This window comes from Mustela nigripes, chromosome 2 (assembly GCF_022355385.1).
Source record: "Mustela nigripes isolate SB6536 chromosome 2, MUSNIG.SB6536, whole genome shotgun sequence".
NCBI classification, from domain to species: Eukaryota; Metazoa; Chordata; class Mammalia; order Carnivora; family Mustelidae; genus Mustela; species Mustela nigripes.
Genome location: NC_081558.1, coordinates 127,771,943 through 127,797,461, shown reverse-complemented (window position 1 = coordinate 127,797,461; position 25,519 = coordinate 127,771,943). Strand labels below are relative to the sequence as shown.

General features: G+C 38.1%; 1 protein-coding gene across 1 annotated transcript in view; it reads right to left on the bottom strand.

Annotated features, from left to right (window-relative positions):
* The window catches only part of WDR49 (WD repeat domain 49), a 134,507-nt gene that overhangs the window by 56,427 nt on the left and 52,561 nt on the right, over window positions 1-25,519 (bottom strand). The window contains exons 8-10 of the mRNA XM_059388061.1: window positions 23,478-23,711; window positions 3,803-3,967; window positions 248-363 (exon numbers count right to left, since the gene is read on the bottom strand). Of these exons, the coding sequence (XP_059244044.1) occupies window positions 248-363; window positions 3,803-3,967; window positions 23,478-23,711 (515 nt within the window). The remainder of the gene's footprint in view (window positions 1-247; window positions 364-3,802; window positions 3,968-23,477; window positions 23,712-25,519) is intronic.

The window sequence follows — 25,519 nt, the reverse complement described above, 5'->3', positions numbered from 1 at the left end:
AATGTTTTAGGCACTAAGCATTCAGTTAATCTGAGCAGTTTCACTCACTGAGCTCACCAGCAAGTTAATGACTCAGAATCAGTCAAGATCTCTATGTTCTTTTCTCTTTTAGATCCCGATTCAAAACCTACACTTTACTTCAAATAAACTTTTTATTTAAAAGTTTTAAAAAAAAAAAAAAGATTCTGATTCAAATACAAACATTCTCCTTTAGCCTTCCTACAGTTTTGCATGAAGCACACCATACCTCTCCCAGCCTGTGACCAGTATCGTCTTCTTAAGAACCAGGATCTGTGAAATATCCACAGCTCCCTCTCGCCCAACATTTAGTGTGTGGTGACAGTATCCACTGAAGTCCCATACCTTCAAGAGAAAAACTTAAGTCACCTTTGAGACAAGAACAGAAAATGTCTTCTTCCATGAGTAAAATAACACAGTGTAATAGGATTATTTTAAACTTTGGTGTTTATATTCTGGACAAGGGTTGATTCACTTAGGTATGTCATAATTAAGACAATCCCTTCACCATTTAAATTTACTCATTATTTTTTGTTATTCTAATTATAACCTGATCGATTTAGTCTAATAATAGCTGATTCAGGAGCACCTGGGTGGTTCAGCCAGTTAAGTGTCTGCCTTCGGCTCAGGTCATGATCCCAGAGTCCTGGGATCAAGGCCTGCCTTGGGCTCTAGGATCAGCGGGAAGCCTGCTTCTCCCTCTCCCACTCCCCCTGCTTGTGTTCTCTCTCACTATCTCTCACACTGTCAAATAAATAAATAAAATTTTTAAAAATTATAACAATAATAGCTGATTTGAAAGCTTTAAATAAGTATTTTTAAGGGAAAGGCTAAAATCATGTAGAGCCATATTTTGGAGTCTGTTGAAACCCTGGTTCTTTCTCTAAGTGTATGTCTCTAAATTCCAATTTCCTTACTTACAACCCAGGACACTTACTCCTCTGGGACATTTGGAGGGTTAAACATCTAATACAGAGCCTGAAACACAGTCCTTATAGGTAGGTTTCCCATCTTCTCCCAGGAAAATGTCCTGTTGATAGTGGATGCCAGACCTCATCTATAAGAGGAACAAGCACTTTGAGTTTGCTTCCTCCGGCAGGTAGTAAGGACCCGGGCCCAGTGGGTGAACTTACAACAGAACATCATTAGGTCACCAGCAGCTAAAACTAAGCACTGCCATAAAATATCATTGGTGTATCATCGACAAAGGGCAAGTAGACACTACCAAAATTAAATTGCATATACGCTTTGACTAGACTCCCTTTGACTTTCAGCTTCAAGAAAATCATCTCGCAGAGGCACGTACATGTGTGAAAAGACATATTTTGAATATTTTTATATTCTTGAAGCATTATTTATTGAAGTTCAATACCTGAATCAACTTGGGACTGAACAGACAGAATATGGAATATCTATACAGTAGCACAGAATGTAGCCATTAAGTAGAATATGTCATTTCTATAATTCTAAGCTCTGCCTAAACTGAACCAGCTATGGAACCTTAAGCAATTTGCTTTATTTCCTTGGGCTTCCGTTTCCTCCTTTGTAAAATTGACATGATAATATTACTAAGTATATAGATACATATGTTGGGGGGAGGTGTGGTGAGGGTGTGCATTGTGTGTGTGTATATGTGTAAAGTGCTTAAAACAGTACCTGGTTCTTGGTCAGCATGTGATAAAAGTGAGCTAACATTATTATTATTGTATGCATTCATTTGACTCAGTGTCTACAATAGAAAAATGCAAAATGCAGAACAACATAAATATTGGGCTGCCTTTAAGAAACAGATGCTGTCCTTTGGCTAGAAGGATGTATGAGAAACAAGTAACAGTGGTAGCTACAGGGGAGGAGCCATGAATAGAGGTGAGAAAGAAACTTTCTTCTTACTGCGTAATTCTTTGATATTTCAAATTTTATTGTATGATTGGATTAATTATTTAAAACATTAAGTAATTAAAAATCAGATCCTTCAAAACCGTGATAAATAGGGCAATACTTTTAAATCTTGGATGACATACGTACTGGTTTGGTATCCTAAATTATAAATGAGATTGGAAAATGTCATTCATTCTTGTCTCTTCACAGCATATGAACAGCTCAACCCTGATTGATGCATCTTAGAGAGAGGTTGCCAAATTTCAGAATTCTGTTGTGCTATTATGATAAAGACAAATATATCTTCAAAAGCTGTGATTATTCTACTAAATTCACATTAACTTTGATGATGCAAGTCTTGAGCTGAGATGTTGAAGGGTACACATGCTCTTCACCTACATCACTGCATTTTCCTCTAAACACGGCTCTTACCAAATCCACCTAAAATAATACCCACAAATAGGTATTGTAAAGATCCGATGGTCCCCAGGTCCAACGAAGCCCCTTAGCTGGGACAATCTGCAAGCTTTCACCAACCATCTGCTAATCTGCCCTGCTCTGGACTCTAGAACCTGTTACTTTCCAAGAAAGGGGTAGAAAGGAACCTAGTCTACTCGTCTCATTTCTCAGTTCAGTCTTGTACCCCAGAACCAGTAAGTGGGAAACTCATGTGCTCCTTTTGCTTAAGTCAGTCTAAAATTCCAGTTCCAGTTCTTCTTGTTTTATTCCACCTTGACCTCTGCGGTTGGAATTGTCCCATTACTGGCATATGTCTTACCAGTTCTGGAAACCAGGTTACTTAAACCCAAGCTCCCAGTCCTTACCTCCTGCCATTTAACCTTCCCAGAGACCCCGCTCTGGTGATTCCCAGAGATTCTCACTGCAACCCACCATAGCACCTTTTTCACATTGACAGTAGCCAGCCTGGAATCCCCCGGAGGTCTTGCTTCCAACTCATATCATGTTCTACCCACATATCCAGAGAACTTCCCTTACCCTCCCATGCAGCATACCAGCATGCATCATACGCCCGACCATGGAAGGCATACTTCATGACTACGCCCTGATTCTAGTTATGACAGAAGTTTGAGAACCATTCAAAGCTTATTCTGGGAAACTGCCTTCTGTTGCCTCCAAGTGTCACATGCCATCTCCAATCAAGGATTATCATTAGTCTCAGAGCTGAGGGGAGCAGAGAGGATTCACTGGCAGGCATGACTTCACATATCAAGTATCTAAGCTTTGCATGAAAATTTGATCATGTTCACAAAGCGTAATAGCACCTTTCTCCCAGAAGAAATTAGTTAATGGTTACAAAACAAGAAAAGTGGAAGTATTAAATATTGTTAGTTTAGGGTAATAACTAAGATAATGATTGTTCTGCCTACGATTCTTCTTTACTGTCTCACTTTCCTTCACATAAAAGTGCAAATTACAACATGGGTTGATTTTAAATATTCATTTGCCCTCAAATTTGAATCTATGCCATTTCAAAAAGTTTTCTTTGTTGCCCTGATTCCTCATTTTATAAACTGAGAAAAAGAAAACTAGAGATATTAGTTGGAGCATAGGAAAATTACTTGGACTTCTTATTCCCCAAAGTAATCCTCTATCCAGAACACTGGAACAGGCTTTCTGAAATAAGTAAGCCAAGTTGTGTTTTTATGTTAAATAATTTATTCAGAAAAATCATTTATTCATTTTTCCACAGAGGTTTCTTTTTTTTTTTTTTTTCTCACCCCTAACAGCTTTGTTATTAGATGGTGTGAGTTATTTAAGTCTTCTCCTCTCATCTTTCCTCTTGCACGGCCAAAAAGACGAAAACAAATATAGCTATAGCTATGTCTCCTCACATAGTATTTCAGCCTCCTCATATCTGGATAGAAAAACATCACTGCGTTCTCACCTTTATGGTCCCATCTGTGCTGCCAGTCAAAAGCCGCGTCTCATTTGCATCAAGGGCCATAGTGCTGATTGCTGCATTGCCATGGCAACCAGTAAACTGTTTGGTTTTCTGCCCAGTGTCTATCATCCAGAAGGAAACAGTAGACCCTGCGTCCGAGCTGATTACCTAAGAGAAAATAACCTTGTAAAGAAATTAAATACAGTCCCAGAATCCACCATTTTTATTTCAATAAAAATATCTAACCTGGGAATCCCTCCCCCACCCCACAATAGTTAGAGACACAATTGTGATGTGTTTTCTTTATTTTTGCTAAGCTGATAGCATTTTAATTCCTAAGCCAGAATGGAGGTACTGAAGTCATGATTCTCTTCACCAGCAAAGATAGGAATCTACTTTGCTTCCCCACCATTCTGCTGACTGTCTAGAGGCCATCCTGAAAGCAAATCCTACTGAAAATAAACTTTAAAAATTTCTGCATTTAGGTAAGAAAGCTGATTTCATTACTCTTGGTGCTCTGATACCATTTACTATATGAAAAGAAGCATTTTACTGTCTTTCACCTTTCATTTAGCATTTTGAAAAGAAAGCACCACCAGACATTATGGGGGAAAAGTTAATTTTAACAAACTGATACAGCTATCGCTTTCAATGCCATTAGTCCCTTTCTTCCTCTTCTCTCAAGGTGCTGTATATATTACAGCTAAACACAATTATTGATGGACCACTAAAAACAAAGAACACAGGAAGGTTAAATATAAATCTGCATATACACTCCAAGAGGAAGGCAACAAAACAAATGCTAAAAGGGATACGATTATACATAATAGCCGACAGTGGGAAATTTTATAGTGGCAAGTAAACAGCTAATTTCAGCTCTAGATATTTAGGTACCCTGTAGGAAGTTAAAATCACTTCACCCATTTGACTTGGGGACCCAGAAGAACGAAAGCAAAACAAAAACACTGAACCAAACAACAGACAAAAACACTGAACCCACAAATAAGGAGACTGGAAATTGCCTGAAGAAACATTTAGACTTTGAGAAAACTTAAATCATGTCTTTATTTTCATAGGTACTGATTACCATCGTATAAATGTAAATTTATCAATAAGATGCTCATTTGGGTATCACACTTTTATAATTAAATGGGTTCAAGATTATTGAATGTATATTCCGAAGACCTGGAGAGCCGGCCATCTTGCGTGTGTATGCCTTCATTTGGATTTGGGGCACACACTGAACAATCATTCCATCCCAGCTCCGTCACGGCAGTAGGGACTCATGAATCCCGCTCTGAAGGAATCCACAGTCCGGGCTTGAATATTAAAATCACCTGAGGAACTTTATAAACCATGACCATATACCAGATCAGAGACTCTCATTTAACTGGACTAAGAAGGAGCATTTTTTTTAATGAGTTGCCCAGGTTACTTAAGTCTGGGAACTCTCAGTCTAGGTAAGGAAACAGACAATAAACAGGTAAGAGCCGAATAATAACACGAGCTTAGAGGTCTCTCCCCTGGTTGCAGCAGGGACACTGAGAGGAATATCCAAAATCTCACTGGGTTGGGGGATGGGGAATGAAATGTGAGGAGGGCCAATCTGCGATTGAAGATAGGAACATGTATTTATTGGATGCCGAGCTCTTTACACTCACTATCTCATTTGATCTTTATAAAAATCCTGTAAAATAAATAACGTTATCATCCTCATTTGACCAGTGATGAAATTGAGATTCTAATCAGCTAAGCACTGTTCCCAAGCTTATATAACGAGGTTTTAATCATGGGCTGTCTATGGTGGACACATCATAAGGTCTTCTATATTCCAGTATAGTATCCCAGATAATTAAGAGTGTGCTGAGAGGGGGAGAACGTAGAGAGTATTCGAAGCATGAGAAGCGCGAGGTGAAGTGTAATGGAGACAGAGTGTGGATGCTGAGGTAAATTGTGGAATGCCAGGTGAGGCAGCCAGCTGGTCTGGTGACAGATCATGGAATCCCTGAAGAGCAATGCTTGAGATCTTAACTAACTATAGAGAACAGACCGATGGGTACCAGAGGGGAAGGTGTGAGGAGGATGGGGGAAGTAGGTGATGGGGATTAAGGAGGGCACTTGTTGGGATAAGCACTAGGCGCTGTATGGAAGTGCTGAAGCACTAAATAGTACACCTGAAACTAATATTACTGTATGTGAAGTAACTGGAATTAAAATGTAAAAAAAAAAGAGCAATGTTAGAGAATAATGAGTCATGTGTATAAAGTTCTTGCTGGGATAGGAACCTTAGCTTTCACTGGGTGGGCAGCCTAGTGTATGACTCCAAGTTCACAGCAATCATTGCTCTTGATGGGGAGGATGATGATACAGCATTTTTTCTCCACCGGTTAGTGAAGGTACTCCTGGCAGTGGTGTAGAGAACAAATTGAGGTCGTAGGAAGACCATCTGGGGGCTGCTGTGATAGCCCAAGTAAAAGGTGTTCACCTGAAACAGCAGTTTGGCGGTAAAAAGGAGAGGAGAGACTGAGAAATAAAAGGGCCACCATTTTGCCACATTTATGCTCAGCAAAGAACTGGTAGTGAGCAATTGATCTCTCGTAGCCTTTTTTCCCCTGAAATTACAATTCTGAACCAAACAACTTCTTAAAATGATACTAAACTCTACGTATGTTACACATTTTCTCTCCTGAAATCAAAAGTAGCTTAAATATTTAATTACCATTGTTCAACAGTAGTATAATTTCTAGGACAAAATGGCCTGAATCTTGAAATAATGTGCCCTATCTCTTCAATTATCACCCCAGGTAACTGACTGTGTTTCTATTTGCTTTGATTTCTGCAACATGCCTCGTAGTTAAAAGCACTGATTCTGAAGCCAGGATGCCTGAGTTTGAAGGTGAATTGTCTGAACTCGGGCTCATCGCTTAATGTCTCTAAGCTTCAGTTCCCTTCCCTATGAACCAGAAAGAATCACAGTAACTACCTCAAACCATATTTAGGAGATTTTAATAAGCTAATATTTGTAAAGCACAGTACATGCTATATTATAAACAAGCTATAAAAGTTAACTAGTGTTACTATTCTATTTAAGCTTTATTTATCTCACTCTCTATTTTGGGTGATACCACTTTTCATATCCAAACCAATTTAAAAAAATATTTAATATCTTGCTTTCTTTCAACCATGACAGTGAATACAGACAATTACAATTTCAGAAAGCAGATTGTAAATGTGCACTGAAATTTCAAATTATATCAGACTTGTGAATTTCTCCACATAATTACTTAGGAATTTGAACTGTATTCATTAAAAACAAAACTGTGGAAACATAATTTTCCAAGCTTGAGTGAAAATTTTGATGTCTTTTTTTTTAAGAAAAGGTTAAAGGTTGTGAAGCGTTTTATTGTTACTATTCAAAAAGCATTTATTGAGAACTTGGGCATTTTAGTACTAAAAGATGGGCATTCCCAGATTTAAAAAAAAAAAAAAGCAAAGTGCAATGAGACCAATGTTCAAGGAAAAGACTTGTTTACTTGTCTGAGGCTGGCATCACTCACATTACAAAAAATCTAATCATTGATTGCCCCACTTTAATCTGCTGTAGACATTCAATCAAGAATTAGTAACTTTCACATTTTGCTGTTTTGCAGCAAAACTCTCCCTCCTTTGATCACCTGGCTGAGCCCCAACATGCTATTCATCTGTTTTTAGCACCTTTCTCTGCTCATTTCACAATTTCTCATGAAATCTGAATCAATAATGACAACAGGGTAGAGCCAGTCGGATTTCATTTTATGGCAATCTGCCTTAAGGTGCAGTCTTAGGGAAAACAATATGCTGAAAAACGAGGACTGACCATGTCACAAACATACCACCAGTATGAATAAGACTTCTGTCACTATGACAACATCCGAATACAAGAATAGCAAGGCAGGTGAAAAGACTTTCAAAGTTTGGTGAGAGAGGAGTGCATTTAACATCACTTGGCAGGTGAGGGAAGAGGTTTCACTACAGGACGGTGGGGACTCTATTTTTAGCAAGCTGTGATTTTTCTCAGGAATAGAGCCCAGGAATAAGTATTGGCTTCAGGTTTATATGCCAGATTTTGATGAGACCAAATCTCTCCAAGTTTTCAGTTCTTTCCTAGCTGCTTCTTATCAGGTGAGACCTCAGCGGAAGAGGACAGGGCCCCGGCAGTCTGCACTACCCTAATTATTCCAGTGCGAGTGGGCCTTGGGAGCAAACCGTTCTTCTCCGCCTTATGTTCCCGAGTTAATAACCATTTAGGAATATATGGGTCTTTTTGTCTCTCTCATTGGAAGCTGTCACAGACAATGAGACAATTCTAAGAGACGTGAGGCTGTATCCATATCCCCTAATTGCCTTCTTGTATTCCAACAACAGTAGGCATTTTAGTTATCTTTATATGCATTCCAAGTCCTAGGTCCAAGCGAGAAGGGAAATCAAAAATTACAGCAGCGGATGTCACTGGCTACCAAGGAATGAAGACATTTGATTTAATTGCTCTTTATAGTTCTATTTTCAGTCAGTGCTGTTTGTGGCCCCATAATATAAAGCAGGTTACCTATTTTATTTCTATTGTGCATCAAATCTCTAGAAGTCACATTTCAGTAAGTAGTGAAGTGAGGGGAATGATAAGATCTAAGTACTGGTGCAGAAAGAGGATTCAAATATTTTAAAGCAGCCAGTCTCCATTTATAAATCTTATTTATTACCTCTTTTGGGTTAATTTGTCATGTGCTCTTGCATAATTCATTCCTTGAGTTTATTGAACACCTATGATATGCAAGACACAGGATCTGGCAGTTGGGGATTCAGCAACGAAAAATTCCTGCTGTGGGGGTAGAGATGCAGTCAGGCGAGAAAATAAAAAGAAAAAAACCTATATAGATATAGAGATAGAGATAGTCTAGTGGTGATAAGCATTATGAAGAAAAATATAACTGAGACAGAGGTAGAGGCCATTGGGGGTGAATGCAAAGCTGGGTGCTCTGACAAAGCCTCCATGAGAAATCATTTGAGGAAAAACGCAACTAACATAAAGGAGGGAGTCATGTAGGTACCTAAGTGAAGAAAGTTCTACGCAAAAGAAACAGCAGAGCAAAGGCCTTATGGTAAATTTCCCTTGGACATTCAGGGACTAGATAGGAGGTCAGCAATCCTAAGCAGTGTGAGCATTGGGAGGGGCCGCAGGCTGTGACAACCTGTGGTTGTCATACAGGCATTCAAAACACTCCCTTCCTTCAAGAACTAGGAGCAAAGTCAGAAAAATACCATTTTCCCTTTTTTGACTAATATTTATTTAACTTTTACTTTTGCTTTGTTCCATGCATGTTTATATACAATATCCTCTGTCCTTCACAGAAAATCTACAAGGGAGGAATTCTAATCCCTATTTTATAGATAGGAAAACTCTTGTGTAGAAAAGTGGTAGAGACTGCATTGCACGTCCAGGTTCTGGTTCTGCATGCTTAGAAGTCACCCATCCTAACCATAAGTAAAAAGCTAAACTAAAAAAAAATCAATAGCCCGTTTTTGATCAATAACAGAAATGAGGTCGCAGGACAAATTGCTACCCCCAGAACTGGAGAGATCAACAGGCAAATAGAGAAATCCCCAGTTTACCAGAGAAGGAATGTGGGAACTGGAAACCACGGGAAACAGTGCCAAGAGAGGAAAACCACCACTAAAATTCACAAATTGTTGCAGGCTCCAAGTGGACAAGTCCAAGAGTTAAAAATGTCTGGTGGAGCCAGTTATGGGGGTTCCCAGAATTGTATGAGTTTTATTTTGAGATTATCAACCAGGTTTTTACTCTAATATTAGACAAAAATCCCCTCCTGCTTCTGGCAGAGGCAGAAGGAAAGAAACTATTTCAAAATACATTAGAGTAATTGTGCTCTTCTTAGCAAGGTCCACCCTCAAGAGAAACTATTGAGCCAGGACCTCACCTGCTGGGGTTTTATCAGTGCTTACTTGATCCGAGGAAGGAAAATACCAAATCCTAGCTGGCTTTAGTCATATTGGACATAAGTGTGGGGAACAACTGAGGAGCCTATGCAATAAAAAAATTTACTTAATTTTGAAAAAGGAAAGTTCGTAGTCCAGAGGCACGGGCTCACAAAAGACTGAGAACTAATGCTAGGACTACAAAGTGCTTCTCCTCCCCCATACCTCACCACCACATTTCTAAAGGCCTATTTACAGCTGTTCCTTCTACCTTGTTCCTTATGTCCCACTATCAAGAAAAAATTACAAAACATAGGCATAAACATAAAAGGCAAAAAACACAGTTTGAGGAAAGAGCAAGCATCAGACTCAGACATGGTAGGGATATTGGAATTATCAGATCAGAAATTTAAAATAACTATGATTAATATGCAAAAGGCTCAAATGGGTAAAGAGAGCATGTGAGAACAGATGAGTAACATAAGCAGAGAGATGGAAATCCTCAGAAAAAAAAAAAAAAAACAAAAAGAGATGCTAGAGATCACAAACGAATCATGCCTTTGATGGGCTTACTACTAGACTGAACATGGCGGAGGAAAGAATCTTTGAGCTTGAGGATATATCAATAGAAACCTCAAAAATTGAAAAACAAAGACGACAAAGGCTGAAAAACAAAACAACAAACAGTATCCAGGAACTGTGGGACAACTACAAAAGGTGTAACATTCACACAGTGAGAATACCAGTAGGAGAAGGAAAAAAAAAAGAACAGAAGAAATACTTGAAACAATAATGACTGAGAATTTTCCCAATTTAAGAACAGCTACCAAACCACAGATCCAGGAAGCTCAGACGCGAAGACTAAATGCCAAAAATAACGACACATAAGCCTATTAGAGTCAAAGATGACATTTTGAGAGAAGCCAGAGGACAAAGATAAAAAGAAACAAAGATAAGAATTACCTTCGAGCAGGATAACAACAGATGTTGCCAAGGATGCAGAGAAAGGCAAACCCTCTTGCACTGTTGGTGGGAATGCAAACTGGTGCAGCCACTTTGGAAAACTGTGAAGATTCCTCAAAAAGTTAAAAATAGAACTACCCTAAGATCCAGCAACTGCACTACTAGGTATTTACTCAAAAGATACAAATATGCTGATTCAAAGGGGTACATGCATCCCAATATTCATAGCAGCATTATCAATAACAGCCAAACTATCAATAGAAAAAGCTGTCAACTGATGAATGTACAAAGAAGATGTGGTATACATAAACACACACACACACACACACACTGGAATATTACTTAGTTATCAAGAAGAATAAAATCTTGGGGCACCTGGGTGGCTCAGTAGGTTAAGCCTCTGCCTTTGGCTCAAGTCATGATCTCAGGGTCCTGGAATTGACCCCCACATCTGGCTCTCTGCTCAGCAGGGAGTCTGCTTCCCACCCGCCCTCACCCCGCCTGCCTCTGCCTACTTGTGATCTCTGTCAAATGAATAATCTTAAAAAAATTAAATTAAAAAATAAAATAAAATCTTGCTATTTGCAATGACATGGATGGAGCTAGCGTATTATTATACTAAACAAAATAAGTCAGAGAAAGACAAATACCATATGATTTCACTCATAGGTGGAATTTAAGAAACAAAACAGATGAACATGTGGAAAGGAAATAATAGAGTGAGAAAGAGGGAAGCAAACCATAAGAGACTCTTAAGGACAAAGAATAAACTGAGGGTTAATAGAGGGATGTGGGTAGAGGATGGGCTAAATGGGTAATGGGTATTAAGGAGGGTACTTGTTATGATAAGCATTGGGTGTTATATGAAAATGATCAATCCCTAACTTCTACCCCTGAAACTAATATTACATATGCTAATTTACTAGAATTTAAGTAAAAATTTGAAAAGGATTACATTTGACTTTTCCTTAGAAAACATGCAGTCAAATAGGGAGTCAAGTGAATATTTAAAGTGTTAAGAGGAAAAAACAACACAAATCTAGAATTCTGTATCTTGTGAAGATAACCTTAAAAATAAAGGAAAAATAGACTTTCTCAGACAAACAAAAATTAAGAAAATTTGTTCCTAGTAGACCTGCTTTCAAAATATGTTAAAAGTTCTTTAGAGAGAAAAAAATAATTTAACTCCAGAAATGAGATCTACATGAAAAAGGAAGGACATTAAAGAAGGAATAAGTGAAGGTAGAATAAAAACTTCTATTTTTCTTGTTCTTAATTGATCTAACAGAGCAAAACAATAATACCAACAATATATTAAATTATGTATGCTTATATATACATATATGATTATATACAGATATATGCTTACATGTAAGGGAAATGAATGACACCAAACATACAGGAGAAAAGAGGGAGGAATTCGATTATTTTATTATTATAAGGTACTAAAACTACTTGTGAAGTAATATAGTGCTATTTGAAAGTGGACTTGGATTTATTATAAATGTATACTAAAAACTTTAGAGCAACCATTTTTAAAAAGTTAAAAATAAAATATAACTGATATGTTAAGAAAAGAGAGGAAATAGAATAATTTTAAGTGCTCAGTTAAAATCATGAAAGTCAGGAGCACCTCGGTGGCTCACTCATTAAGCATCTGCCTTTGGTTTAGGTCGTGATCCCGGGGTCCTGGGATTGAGCTCTGTGTTGGGCTCCCTGTTCTGCAAGGAGCCTGCTTTATCCCCACCCATTCCCCCTGCTTGTGCTCCCTTTTGCTGTCTCTCTCTGTCAAATAAATAAATAAAATTTTTAAAAAATAAAAATAAATAAAACCACGAAACTCAGAAAAAAGAGTAGAAGATAAAAATAGGAACAAAGAGCAGGGGCAACAAAAAGAGAAAACAATAGCAAATATGAAACCTATTAATCCAATTATACCAATAATCACTTTGAATGTCAATGGGCTTAATGAATCAATCAAGCCAGATTATCAGATTGGATCAAAAATCAAGACCTAACTATATAGTATAAAAAGAAACTCAATTTAAATATAAAAACACCTATGCAGCCATCAAAAGAAATGAAATCTTGCCATTTGCGACAACATGGATGGAACTAGAGCGTATCATGCTTAGCGAAATAAGTCAGGCGGAGAAAGACAACTATCATATGATCTCCCTGATATGAGGAAGTGGTGATGCAACATGGGGGCTTAAGTGGGTAGGAGAAGAATCAATGAAACAAGATGGGATTGGGAGGGAGACAAACCATAAGTGACTCTTAATCTCACAAAACAAACTGAGGGTTGCTGGGGGTAGGGGGTTTGGGAGAAGGGGGTGGGATTATGGACATTGGGGAGGGTATGTGCTTTGGTGAGTGCTGTGAAGTGTGTAAACCTGGTGATTCACAGACCTGTACCCCTGGGGATAAAAATATATGTTTATAAAAAATTAAAAATTAAAAATAAATAAATAAATATAAAAACACATACAGATTTAAAGTAAAATGACCAAAGAAAGATATACATGCTAACATGAATCAAAGGAAACAAGAATAGCTATTAACTCCAGACAAAGCAGACTTTAGAGCAAGAAAGTTAGTATGGATGAAGAGGGGCATGACAAAAGGTCAAACCTCCAAGAAAACAACAAGCCTTAATATGTATGACCCTAACAACTGCATTAAACTACACGAGACAAAACTTGTAGAAATGCAAGGATAAATACATTAATACACCTTTATAGTTGAAGATTTCAATACTCCTCTATCAGAAAGGGACAGAACCAGCAGGCAGAAAATCAGTAATGATATGTTGAACTGAAAAACCACCAATCAAGTGGATATGAATATAAAATAAACTACCTCATATAAAAACAGCAAAAGATACATTTTCCTCAAGTTTGTATGGAACATTCACCAAAGTAAATAGTATTTGGGGACATAAAACACATCTTAACAAACTTCAAAGGATAAAAATCGTACAATCTCTGGTCTCAGACCACAATAAAATTAAACTAGAAATCAATAAGAGAAGGATAACTGGAAAAACCCCAAAATACTTGGAAATTTAATAGCACACTTCTAAATAACACATAGGTCAAAGAACTCTCAAGAGAAATTTTTAAAATATTTTAAACTAAATTAAAATGAAAATACAGCTCCTGTATGGCTCAGTTGCTTAAGCATCTGCCTTCAACTCAGGTCATGATCTCAGGGTTCTGGGATCGAGCCCTGCATTGGGTTCCCTGCTCAATGGCGGGTGTGCTTCTCCTTGTCCTTCTGCCCCTCCCTCTACTCATGCTCTCTTTCTCAAATAAATAAATAAAATCTTTAAAAGTAAATAAATAAATAAATAAAATGAAACAAAATGAAAATACAGGGGTGCCTAGCTGGCTCAGTTGGTTAAGTCACTGCCTTCGGCCCAGGTCATGATGCCAGAGTCCTGGGATGGAGTCCCATAGCTGGCTTCCCCTGCTCTGCAGGGAGCCTATTTCTCCCTCTCCCTCTGCCTCTCCCCCTACTTGTGCTCTCTCTCTCTGTGTCAAATAAATAAATAAAATCTTTTTTTTAATACAAATAAAAAATTTTAGAATGCAGAAAGAGCAGAAATTAGAGGAATATATACACATACATTAGAAAAAAAAAGAAAAGTTAATACAATTAAAAGTAAGCAGAAGAAAAGAACAAATTAAAATTAGAGATCAGAAATCAATGAAACTAAAAACCAAAAATTAATGAAGTCAATTAAATCAAAAGCTGGCACTTTAAAAAGATAAGACTCTAGCCAGGCTAAGTAAGGAAAAAAAAAAAAGAGAGAGAAAGAGGATACAAATTACTCATATCAGCAGTGAAAGAAGAGACACATCACTGAAGATCCCATATACATTAAAAGGATAATAGAGGAATACTATAAAAACTCTATGTCTACAAATTTGACAACCTAGATGAAATTGGCCAACTTATTTAAAGACACAATCTTCCCAAACTCACACAAGAAGAAATAGACATAAACCAAGTTCAAACAGGCCTATATCAATGAAAAAAATTAAATCGATAGTTAATCATACCCCAAAACAGAAAGCAGGCTGAATGGATTCATTGGTAAATTCTATGAAACATTTAAGGAAGAAATAATGGCAGTTTACTACAATCTTTGCTGAAAGGATAGAAGCAGAGGGAATACTTCCTGACTCATTCTATGAGGCCAGCGTTACCCTGATACCTAAACCAAACGAAATCATTACAGAAAAGAAAACTACAATCCAATATGTTTCATGAACATAGATACAAAAATACTTAACAAAATAATAGCTTATCAAATCCAACAACGCATAAAAAGAATCATACAGCATAACCAAGTGAAATCTATCCCAGGTATGAAAGGCTGTTTCACATCTGAAAATTAATTAATGCAATCCATCACATTAATAGATTACAAAAGAAAAATCATGTGATCATATTAATAGATGCAGAAAAAGCATTTGACAAAATCCAATATCAATTTATGGTAAAAATTACCAGTAAGCTAGTAATAGAGGGGAACCTCCTCCACTCGATAGAGTATTTGCAAAAAACTTACGGCTAATATCATCCTTAATGGTGAGAAATGTGAAGCTTTCTCTACTAAGATCAGGTAAAAGGCTAAGATATTACCTGTCATCACCTATTTTCAATACCATATAGAAACTTTACCTAATGCAATAAGACAAGTAAAGAAAATAAACAGTATAAAGATTAGAAAGGAAGAAATAAATTGTCTTTGTTAGCAGATGATGTGATCCTATCTGTAGAAAATATGAAAATCATAAAAAAAACTCCTGAAATTAATAAGTGGGATTACAGCAAGATTGCAGGATATGAGGTTAATATACAAAAGTCAATCGGTATCCTATATAGCATCAAGGAAAAGTAGAATTTGAAAATAAAACTATAAAACCATTTACATTATCATCCATGGAAATTAAATACTTAGGTTAGGTAGAATCTAACAAAAATGAATAAGGTCTATCTGACATAAATTACAAAACTCTGATAAATAAAATCAAAGAACTAAATAAATGGAGATATTCCATGTTCTGTGGATAGGAAAACTCAATATTGTCAAGATCTCAGTTCTCCCCAACTTAATCAATATATTCCAGCAATGCAAATAAAAATCCCAGTAAGTTATTTTATGGATATTGACAAGCCAATTCTAAAGTTCATATTCAGAAACCAAAGACCCAGATAAGCTAACACAATATTATAAGAAAAGAATAAAATTGGAAGACTGACACAATCAACTTCATGATATACCATAAAGTGCAATGAAGACAGTGTAATATTGGCGTAAGAATAAACAACTAGATCAATGGAACAGAATAGACCCCAAAACAGATGCACATAAATAGAGTCAACTGATCCTTTAACAAAAAAGCAAAAGCATTTTAATTGAAAAAGAATAGTCTTTTCAACAAGTGGTGCTAGAACAACTAGACATCAATGTGTAAAAAGAGGACTCTAGACACAGACCAAACACTGTTCATAAGAATTAACAAAATGGATCACAATATAGAAGGAAATTTAAATAACCGTGGGTTTAGCAGTGACTTTTTAGGTAAAACACTAAAGGTACGGCCCATGAAAGAAATCACTGGTAAGCTGGACTTCATTAAATTTAAAAATATCTACTCTGCAAAAGACACTGTCAAGAGAATGAAAAGATAATCCACAGCTTGGGAGAACTTATTTTCAAAAGACATATATGATGAAGCACTGATATCCAAATATACAAAAAAAAAAAAACTCTGAAAATTCAACAGTAAAACAACTCAATTTAAAAAATGGGCCAAAGTGGGACGCCTGGGTGGCTCAGTTGGTTGGACGACTGCCTTCGGCTCAGGTCATGATCCTGGAGTCCCGGGATCGAGTCCCGCATCGGACTCCCAGCTCCATGGGGAGTCTGCTTCTCTCTCTGACCTTCTCCTCGTTCATGCTCTCTCTCACGGTCTCTCTCTCAAGTAAATAAACAAAATCTTTAAAAAAAAAAAATGGGCCAAAGAACTTAACAGACACTTCACCAAAGAACATAAACAAATGGCAGATAAACATCTGAAAAGATGCTCCACATCAGAAGTCATTGGAGAAATAGTAAAACAACACAGTACCATGCACCTATTAGAATGACCTAGATCTGGAACACTGACAACATCAAATGCTGATGAGGATACAGAGCAGTAGGAACATTCAGTCACTGCTGGTGTAAAAGCAGACTGGTGCATCTACCTTAGAAGGCAAATAGCCTTCTTTTTTTTTTTTTACAAAACTAAACATTCTTACCATTCAATCCATAAATCATGTTTCTTAATATTTATCCAAAGGATTAGGAAATTTATGTCCACATGAAAGCCTATGCATGAATGTTTATAGCAGCTTTATTCATAATGGCCTATACTTGGAATGAAAGCAACCAAGATGTGCTTCAGTAGATGAATGAATAAATAAATCGTGGCACATCCATCCAGTGGAATACTATTCAACATTTTAAAAAATGAGTTCTTGAGCCATTTGAATACACAGAGGAGACACAAATGCATATTACTGAGTGATAGAAGACAATCCGAAAAGGCTGTATGCTATAATGGTAAATGCATGTGACTATAAATTTGTCTAAACTCATAGAATGTATCACACTAAGATTGACCCTAATGTGAACTGCGGTTCCATCTGGTGATAATGATGTGCCAATATAGGTTCATCAGTTGCAACAAATGCACCACTCTAGTGGGGGATGTGGATAATGGAGAAGGGAATGCATATGGGAGGAGGGGGGAATATGGTGTATTTCTGTACTTTCTACTCAATTTTGTTATGAACCTAAAAGTGCTCTTAAAGAAACAAATTCTTTAAAAAAAAAAAAAAAGCCGAGACTGTGATGACGAGACAGGCTGAGGTAAGGGTCCTCTCCTACTCTTCTGTTGGATTTCTCGTGGCTTTCCTGGAGAATATTTGATAATATCCATCAAGGTTATAGACATAAATACTCTCTGACCCAAAAATTTCAGTTCTAGGGATTTATTCCACAGATGTTTTCTCACTCGTGCTGGAAGTTGTATGTTCAAGGTTAAAAACTACTATGTTATTTGTAATCTAAAATGCTGAAATCACTCCAAGCTAATACACTTTGATACACCCATGTAACGGAATACCGTGCAGCTGTAAGAAAGAGGATACTCTAGGTAATGAGATAAGATGATCTCTAGACTGGATTTTTAGGTGAAAAATCAATGTATAGAACGGTGTTTCTGTGCACAATATGCTATCATTTGTGTAAAAAATACTTACTATTGATTCTTAAATATTAAGAATTGTACATATCCTATTTAAATGTAAGTCTACATACATACCTCTATAGCATAGAATAGCCCTGAAAGGGGGCTCCTGAAAGTCATGAAAACTGCTTGCCTCCAGGGAAGGAAGCTGAGTAAGTAGAGATGGGTAAGAAGAAATTTTCAACGTATACCCTTTTGTCCTTTTGAGTGTTGTAGCATTGAAATGAATTATCCCTTGCAAGCTAATCACATTTAAGTACACACATGCATACGTGTGTGTGTGCATGTGTGTGCACACATATATGTTTTAGAGTAACGCTGAGACTAGGATAATTCCCATGTCTCCAACAAGGGACCAGAGCTCACGGCCTTGGGACTGACATGTAACTAAGTATAACCTTAAGCTGACAACTGAAGAAAAGTCGCGTTATTAAAAGGAAGGTCACATGGAGCCCAGCAAATAAGGCAGGCAAAGAGAAAGTCTTCATCAGTGTTTATCCGGCTCTGTTCAAAAGAGAAACTCATTGATTTGGCCTTAAATACAAGCACTAAATGTCTTGTAAGGTGGAGATACATTTCCCTCAAGCTTATCCACTTCCCTTTACTCAGATTTACAATCACCAAGGAAGCACCCAGTCGAATTGGTTAGATTGTCAAATGTCTCAATTCCCAAAAGATGGTGTGCAGGAGAGAGGACAGGAGATGCATTGTCACTAGGAAATTATAGCCCGGCCCCATTTTTAATGAATGATCTGACTTGATGTTTGCTGTGATAGTGTGAGAGTTGGTCCTCAAGAAACAGCACCACTCTGGCTAAAATAAAGAAGGGTCGTCTTCAAATTTTCAAAGTCAACATCCCATGCCGGATTATGGGAACCTCCCCAATGACCTCAGGGGTCCTGCTGGAGGCAGCCAGGCAGCCGCTGACATGTCTCTTTATGTAATCATGCGTGTGATTAATTTTGCTCCCAGAGACTGGGTAAAATGGTAAGATTCTGGGAGGCAATTTGTGTATCAAATTATCTAATATGCATATATTTGAACCTAGAAATGCATTCCTAAGCTCCTACCCTAGAGAGATAAAGTCATGAGTGTGAATATATTTATGCACAAAAAATTCGTAACAAAATTCTCATCAAGGCAAATGGATCAGTAAATTAGGATACGCATATACAATGGGATATTGTGCTGCTTTTTAAAAATGATGAAGTAGATCTACATTTTAGATACAAGGAAATATATTCATATATATTATTCTAATATATCATAAAATAAAAGAGTTTACAGAATGATATTTATAAAAAATATTCTATGCAGAGAGATATTTAGAATATGTTGATGATATTTCCTCAATATTTAGTTCCTTATTTGAGCTTACTGCATGGTTTTAATTTCTTATAAGTACATAGTGTTTTACAAAAATAAGTTATTTAAATAATAAAAATGGTTAACATCATTATCTACCAAAATGTGATGATGCCTAAATATCTAGTCTGACTATAAATATGTCCTTGATGCAAGACAAACTGAGCCGTTGCCTATTTACAGAAACACATAAACCCCCATCATTAAGATGAGAGCCATAGTGATAACTCAGAAATTTTATCTATTCCATTTTATAGGAAACCTACAAATACATTTTTTCAAGTTTCCTAACCTTCATGGGTTTTTAATAAAAGCTTCATTTAAGAATTCAGTGCAAAGACAGTTCATTACAACTGCCCCCAGGATATTGAGTTACTTTGATTCTTACAAAATTAGACATTCCAGGGACTCCTTCATCCTGTCCCAACTTGTTCTGCTGCTGGCTGTGAGGGCATGCTTTGCTGGGTGAAGAAAAGCACATGCTTTCTTTTAAAAGATTTTGTGGGGTTTCATATCACTTTCTTAGATGAGGGTGCGAGTATATACCAAAAGGCAGGAATATAAAGAAAAGTCACAGACTGCCCCAAGTTGCTTTTTTATATAGGGATTATGTGGGGTCTCCGCCCAATATCAAACAGAATGAAACATCTATAAAGTGTGGGCAACATGTTCAAATGACAACAGAAAGGAAGGCTTTCATTAAACTCAAAAACAGAGCCTACCAAAAGGCACCAAACCAGATAACCACAGAGCAAGTGCCAGTGGACTTGGAAGGGTTCCTTTTGAACTTGGAATGAGAAGGGGTGATAATTCACCAAACCTAGCCTTTGAACATATATTCGATACCCATATATTTGATACTAAGGAGTTGTAGGAAAATACAGAAGTGGGAAACAAGGATCTTTCTGTTACACCAAAAACAGGAGGAGAGAAAAATGGGAGTTCAGTGTCTGAATGTGAAAGAACTAGAAACGTGAGCAATACTGTAAGAGGGGAAAGGGGAGAGAGGTAAGTGCGGGGTGTCCCCGGAGACTTCAGGAGCTGAATAGACCACAGATGGGCTCTGGGACTAAATACCTATTTATTTATTTATTTATTTTTACTTTAGATTTTTATTTTTTTATTTTTATTTTTTTAATTGGTTAATTCTCTCTTTTTGCACCACACCCAGTGCTCCATGCAATCCGTGCCCTCTATAATATTTATGAGCAGGAACCGCAAGGGCTGTGGAGAGAAGAGGCAGGAAAAACATCTACCTCACCTGAAGGGGCGTTCCTGCACAAAGCCCAACTCAGGGTCCCCTCCCCCATCCTAACTCTTCCCAACCTCTGCTTTCACGTAACCCATGGTGAAAATAAAGATGAATGAATATCAAGAAGTTAGTAAGGAAAAAAGTGGCATAGAGCACCAGAGTTTAACCTGAGAGGTATGGGGGTCCGGGGGAGCCTTGCTAAGGCTGGCCGTGTGGGAGGAAGGAGGGCTGCTCCTGAGAGGCAGGCCACAGCAAGGCAATGCTGGAGGGAATCCCTGCTGTTACTGTTTTCATGTCTGTGCTCCCCACCACACGCCCAGCCCCTACCACCACACACACATATTGAAGGGTCAGTAAACTGAAGCTTAGACAGGAGACGCTAGCTGCCCAACATCTGCACTCTGATCTAACTCAACAGTTCTCAAAACTTTTGCTCTTGGGGTTCCTTTACCCTCTTAAAAATTATTGAAGAATTACAAACAGCTTCCATTTATAGGGGAGATAGAGACACACAGAGAGAAAGAGAGAGACAGACTATGTATCTACCATATTGGAAATTTAAACTGAGCAAATGTGAAAACACAGGAATACAAAAGCATATTTTCCTTTAGCCATCAGAGCAATGATGTCATCACTCGTCGTGTAGCCTCTAGAAAACTCCACTTACAATCATGAGACAGAAAAAGTGACAAAAACAAACAACAAATAAAATGATGAAAACAGTCTTGATCTTACCAATTTTCTGAAAGAATCTGAGTCTCCCTACAGGTCTGAGATCACACTGTGGAAATTGCTGTTTTAACCTCAAATCCATGCTTTTGCTTAGGCCTCTTTTGAAGGTGCTCATGCTATAATAACTTCTGTCTGGAACTGCTTCCTTCCTCTAGAGAATCCTGCTACAAGACTTCAGGGCTGTAGTCTGTCACCCACCCCAGCCCCAGGCAGAACTGATGACCTGCCCTGCACAGCACTTTGCTCTTATCTCTACTTCATTTTACTGGATTCCATTTTTCCTTTGTGAGTTACTAATGTGCCTGCTTTCCCTTCTCTCATCCGTCAACCCTGTAATGAGCCCCTGCCGGCAACCAGCACCAAGAAGAAAACCAGGGCCTGAGTCTCCCTGAACTACTGGAAAGAAGAAACTATAGTGGATGAATCTGCTTCCTCATTTCTGGCACCTGGACTTGTTCAAAAACTGTTTTATTTACTTTGTCTAATGATTCTGAAATGGTAAATTATCACTGGTGGATGGCACTGTAGGTGATACTGTTTTCTTTGTTCTTAACTGCAATACATTTTTATAGTGATAAATGCAATACAATGTTGAAGTATTTCTCTGTAGCTTAGCCACTAATAGTTAGGAAACACATGCACAAAATGAACAGCTCTATGTACTTTATATACATATTAATGTTTTTAATTAGTTATGCTCTCAACAGCAGAAGTAGAGGTATGAACACCCAACTCAGTTGCACAGTGAGTCTTCCTACAGCTTAATACCAAATGTGCATATTCCATCGTTCCCTGTAACGTGCATGTATTTGCCCTATCTTAGCTCTGTCTTCACGTCCCAAATGTTAGATTCCACATCTTTGTGTCCCATCTCCTGAATCCCTCATGGAATATTGCTCATTTAATGGCCAGACGACATCGTATCTTAACATCTACATACAAATCTAGCTTCTTAACTTCGCAACTCTCAATTAGCAAAAATGCTCTCCTGGAAATAAATAACATCTCTGGCTTGGCCACCAGGGAGCCGAAATTCACCGGCTGCCTCTGTAAAGTTCAGTAAAACATTTCCGGGGGAATGTTCCCTACAGATGGAATTCAAAATGGATTATTTCGTAAAGGACTTTTATCTCCGAGAATAACCAGAAAACAGAGAGTCTGAAGCAGTGACATGACACACTACTCATTACTAACAAAGGGCTTTCCACCCTCTCGCGCAAAAACCCAACTACTCATTTCAGCGTGAATGCAAAAGCTTCTGCAGAAGGGAAGGGAAGCATGGGTCAGAGTTACTGTTTAATTGGCCACAAGCTGGTTACGGGGCTCTCTGCTGGGCTCCTGCTGTGCAGTTATGAAGAGTCCTGCAGTGGGATAAGCTCCCTCTGGTGCCTCTCCCTCCGTGATACCACACGCCCGCTCACCCTGTCCTCTGAAAAGGCCCATGGTCTGGACTGCATGTTCGCTCCAGAGGAGCTGCGGCGTCTTCATTGACATTCAGGTAGTGCTCCCATAAGCAAAGGCTGCAAAGTGTCATTAAAGTGGTGGGGAGACAAACAACCCTCGTGCTGCATACCAAGTGGCACCACATTTAACTGAATCATTTTATTATGAATACATTCCGGGCTGCCACTGTGAGCCACTGGTGTAAAATATGCTGGCAAAATGGATCTCTGCTAATTACATTTCATGCATATTTCAGAACTTTCCACCGGGATACGGGAGGCTGGCGTTCATAAAATAGAATTTTACAACCAGGTTCACTTGCATTTGGCATCAAGACCCAAATGAGTGAGTAACAAACAGAAGTTCAATTACATTGCATGTTTTGTTTGTTTTCACTGGAATATTGTAATTCCTTATAACTCTATCTGTGCCGCCGTGGTCCCTGGCTGCAAATGAAATCACTCTTCAAATCCACCTGAACACACATCATTGCAGAAAAGTACATAGCTATTAAATCGTTTCCTTCCCACAATCTTTTTTTTTTTTTTTCCTGTATGTGTCCTCAGTTGCCGTAGGCTGAATTAAAGGAATGAGCCTCTGGACCCGGGGACTTGTCAGGAGAGTGACAGAAAAGCATCATTACCTGCTTCAAGACCGAACTGTAAAGAACACAAGTGACTGCTTTCTTGTGGCTCTTCACCCTTGTGCTGGCCTTGCTTTTCATCGCCAACAATGCAAGCTGGTTATTAAATGAGATGAAAAGCCGTCCATGGGCTTCATCAAAGTGGAAAAGACATCTGAAGTCCTGACTTTTGGGGAAAGAACAAGCTATCCTCTGGATGGACAGCTGGTGCTGAATATCCCAGAGTCTCAAAACCTGGATAAAAAGTGATCAAGTCATAGGAACATGTCAAGAACAATTGTAAATTTTTAGCCAGAACTGTTTCTAGTTCACACTCCACCCCAGGCAGACAGTTGTTTCCTCCATGGTGCTGATTGTTCATGCTTCTGTCCTGGCACATAGTCTTCTTATATCTCCTTATCCATTTAAATGTCTTTCCACTTGTAGTCTCTCCCAGGAAAGGACTGTGTTTAGTCTCAGTCCCGTGAAGAGTGCTCTATGTACTTTTGGTAAGCAGAGTGATATCCCCCCCCAACAGATGTCCAAGTCCCCATCCCTGCAGTGCGAATGTTATTTGCATGGCAAAAGGGATTTTCCAGGTGTGATAAATTAAGGACTTTGAGATGAAGAGATTACCCTGGATGCTATGCGTGAGTCCAATGTCATTATAAGGGGGAGGGGAGTGATGGGATGTGAGAAAGACCCTATCTAGCTTCACCAGCTTTGAAGATGGAGGAAGGGGGCCATGCGCCAAAGCAGCTGGAAAAGGCAAGGAAAGGGATTCTTCCCCAGAGCTTCCGAAAGAGGAGCCCTGCCAGCGCCTTGATTTTAGCTCAGTGAGACCCATGCTGGAATTCTAACCGCAGAACACAAATACATTTGTGTTGTTTTAAGCCACTGAGTTTGTGGTTGTCACATTACCAATTGAAAAGTAATACAGTCTCTTTCTCTAATATATATGATATATATTATAATCTCTATATAGTTATATATACACATGAATATATTATATCATTATATAGTATAAAACATGTATTATATACATATTACATATATACATATATATTGTATGTGTGTATGAAATAAAAGACGGTATTAAGTGAAATCAAGTCCACATAAACCTCAGACATGAGATTCTTATTCAAACACAGACAATCAAGACAAAAATGACATGCAGATGGTACGAGACAAACACTGAAGAAAACAGGAAGAGTGGCTTTGCAGGTGCCTATGTTGCGGCTGTCAGCCATGGTACAAAATCAACACAGGCAGTGAGGGAGAGTCGAAAGGAAGACAGTAAAAAATCCCTCCAAGAGATGCTAACAGGCAAGTTCTAGGACTAGACTTCTTGAGTTCTAATCTTGGTTCTGTCCCTCACTAGAGGGGGACCTCTAGCAAGTTTCTTTGCTCTTCTAGGTTTTGATATAGTACCTACCTCATCCAGCACTATGAAGATTGAACCAGATTCCATGTCAAGAATTTAGCATGATGGGGGCACCTGGGTGGCTCCTTCGGTTAAGCAGCTCCCTTCGGCTCAGGTCATGATCCCAGGGCCCTGAGATGGAGCCCCACATTGGGCTCCCTGATCAACAGAGAGCCCGCTTTTCCCTCTACCTCTGTCTGCTGCTCTGCCTACTTGTGCTATCTCTCTAATAAATAAATAAAATCTTAAAAAAAAAAAAAAGAATTTAGCATGATGATCAGCATGTAATAATAGTAATTGTTTTGTTATTAAATGCATTTTATTATGTTTTCATTGTGTAAATATCAGAGCCGAAGAGGTTCTTTCAAATTAGTCAGTCTATCTTACCCAATGTAAGAATTATTCCTCAACAATCTATAAAAAATGGTCTCTGTTTAAGTGAGTGTTTATAACTCCAGAAGGCAGGCAACCCTGCAGTTCTTAATGTATTTTAAATCATATAATCTTTGGGAAAATAAAACGTTCAAAATGATGGTCTAGGAAGTGGTGATGCAACATGGGGGCTTAAGTGGGTATGAGAAGAATAAATGAAAGAAAATGGGATTGGGAGGGAGACAAACCATAAGTGACTCTTAATCTC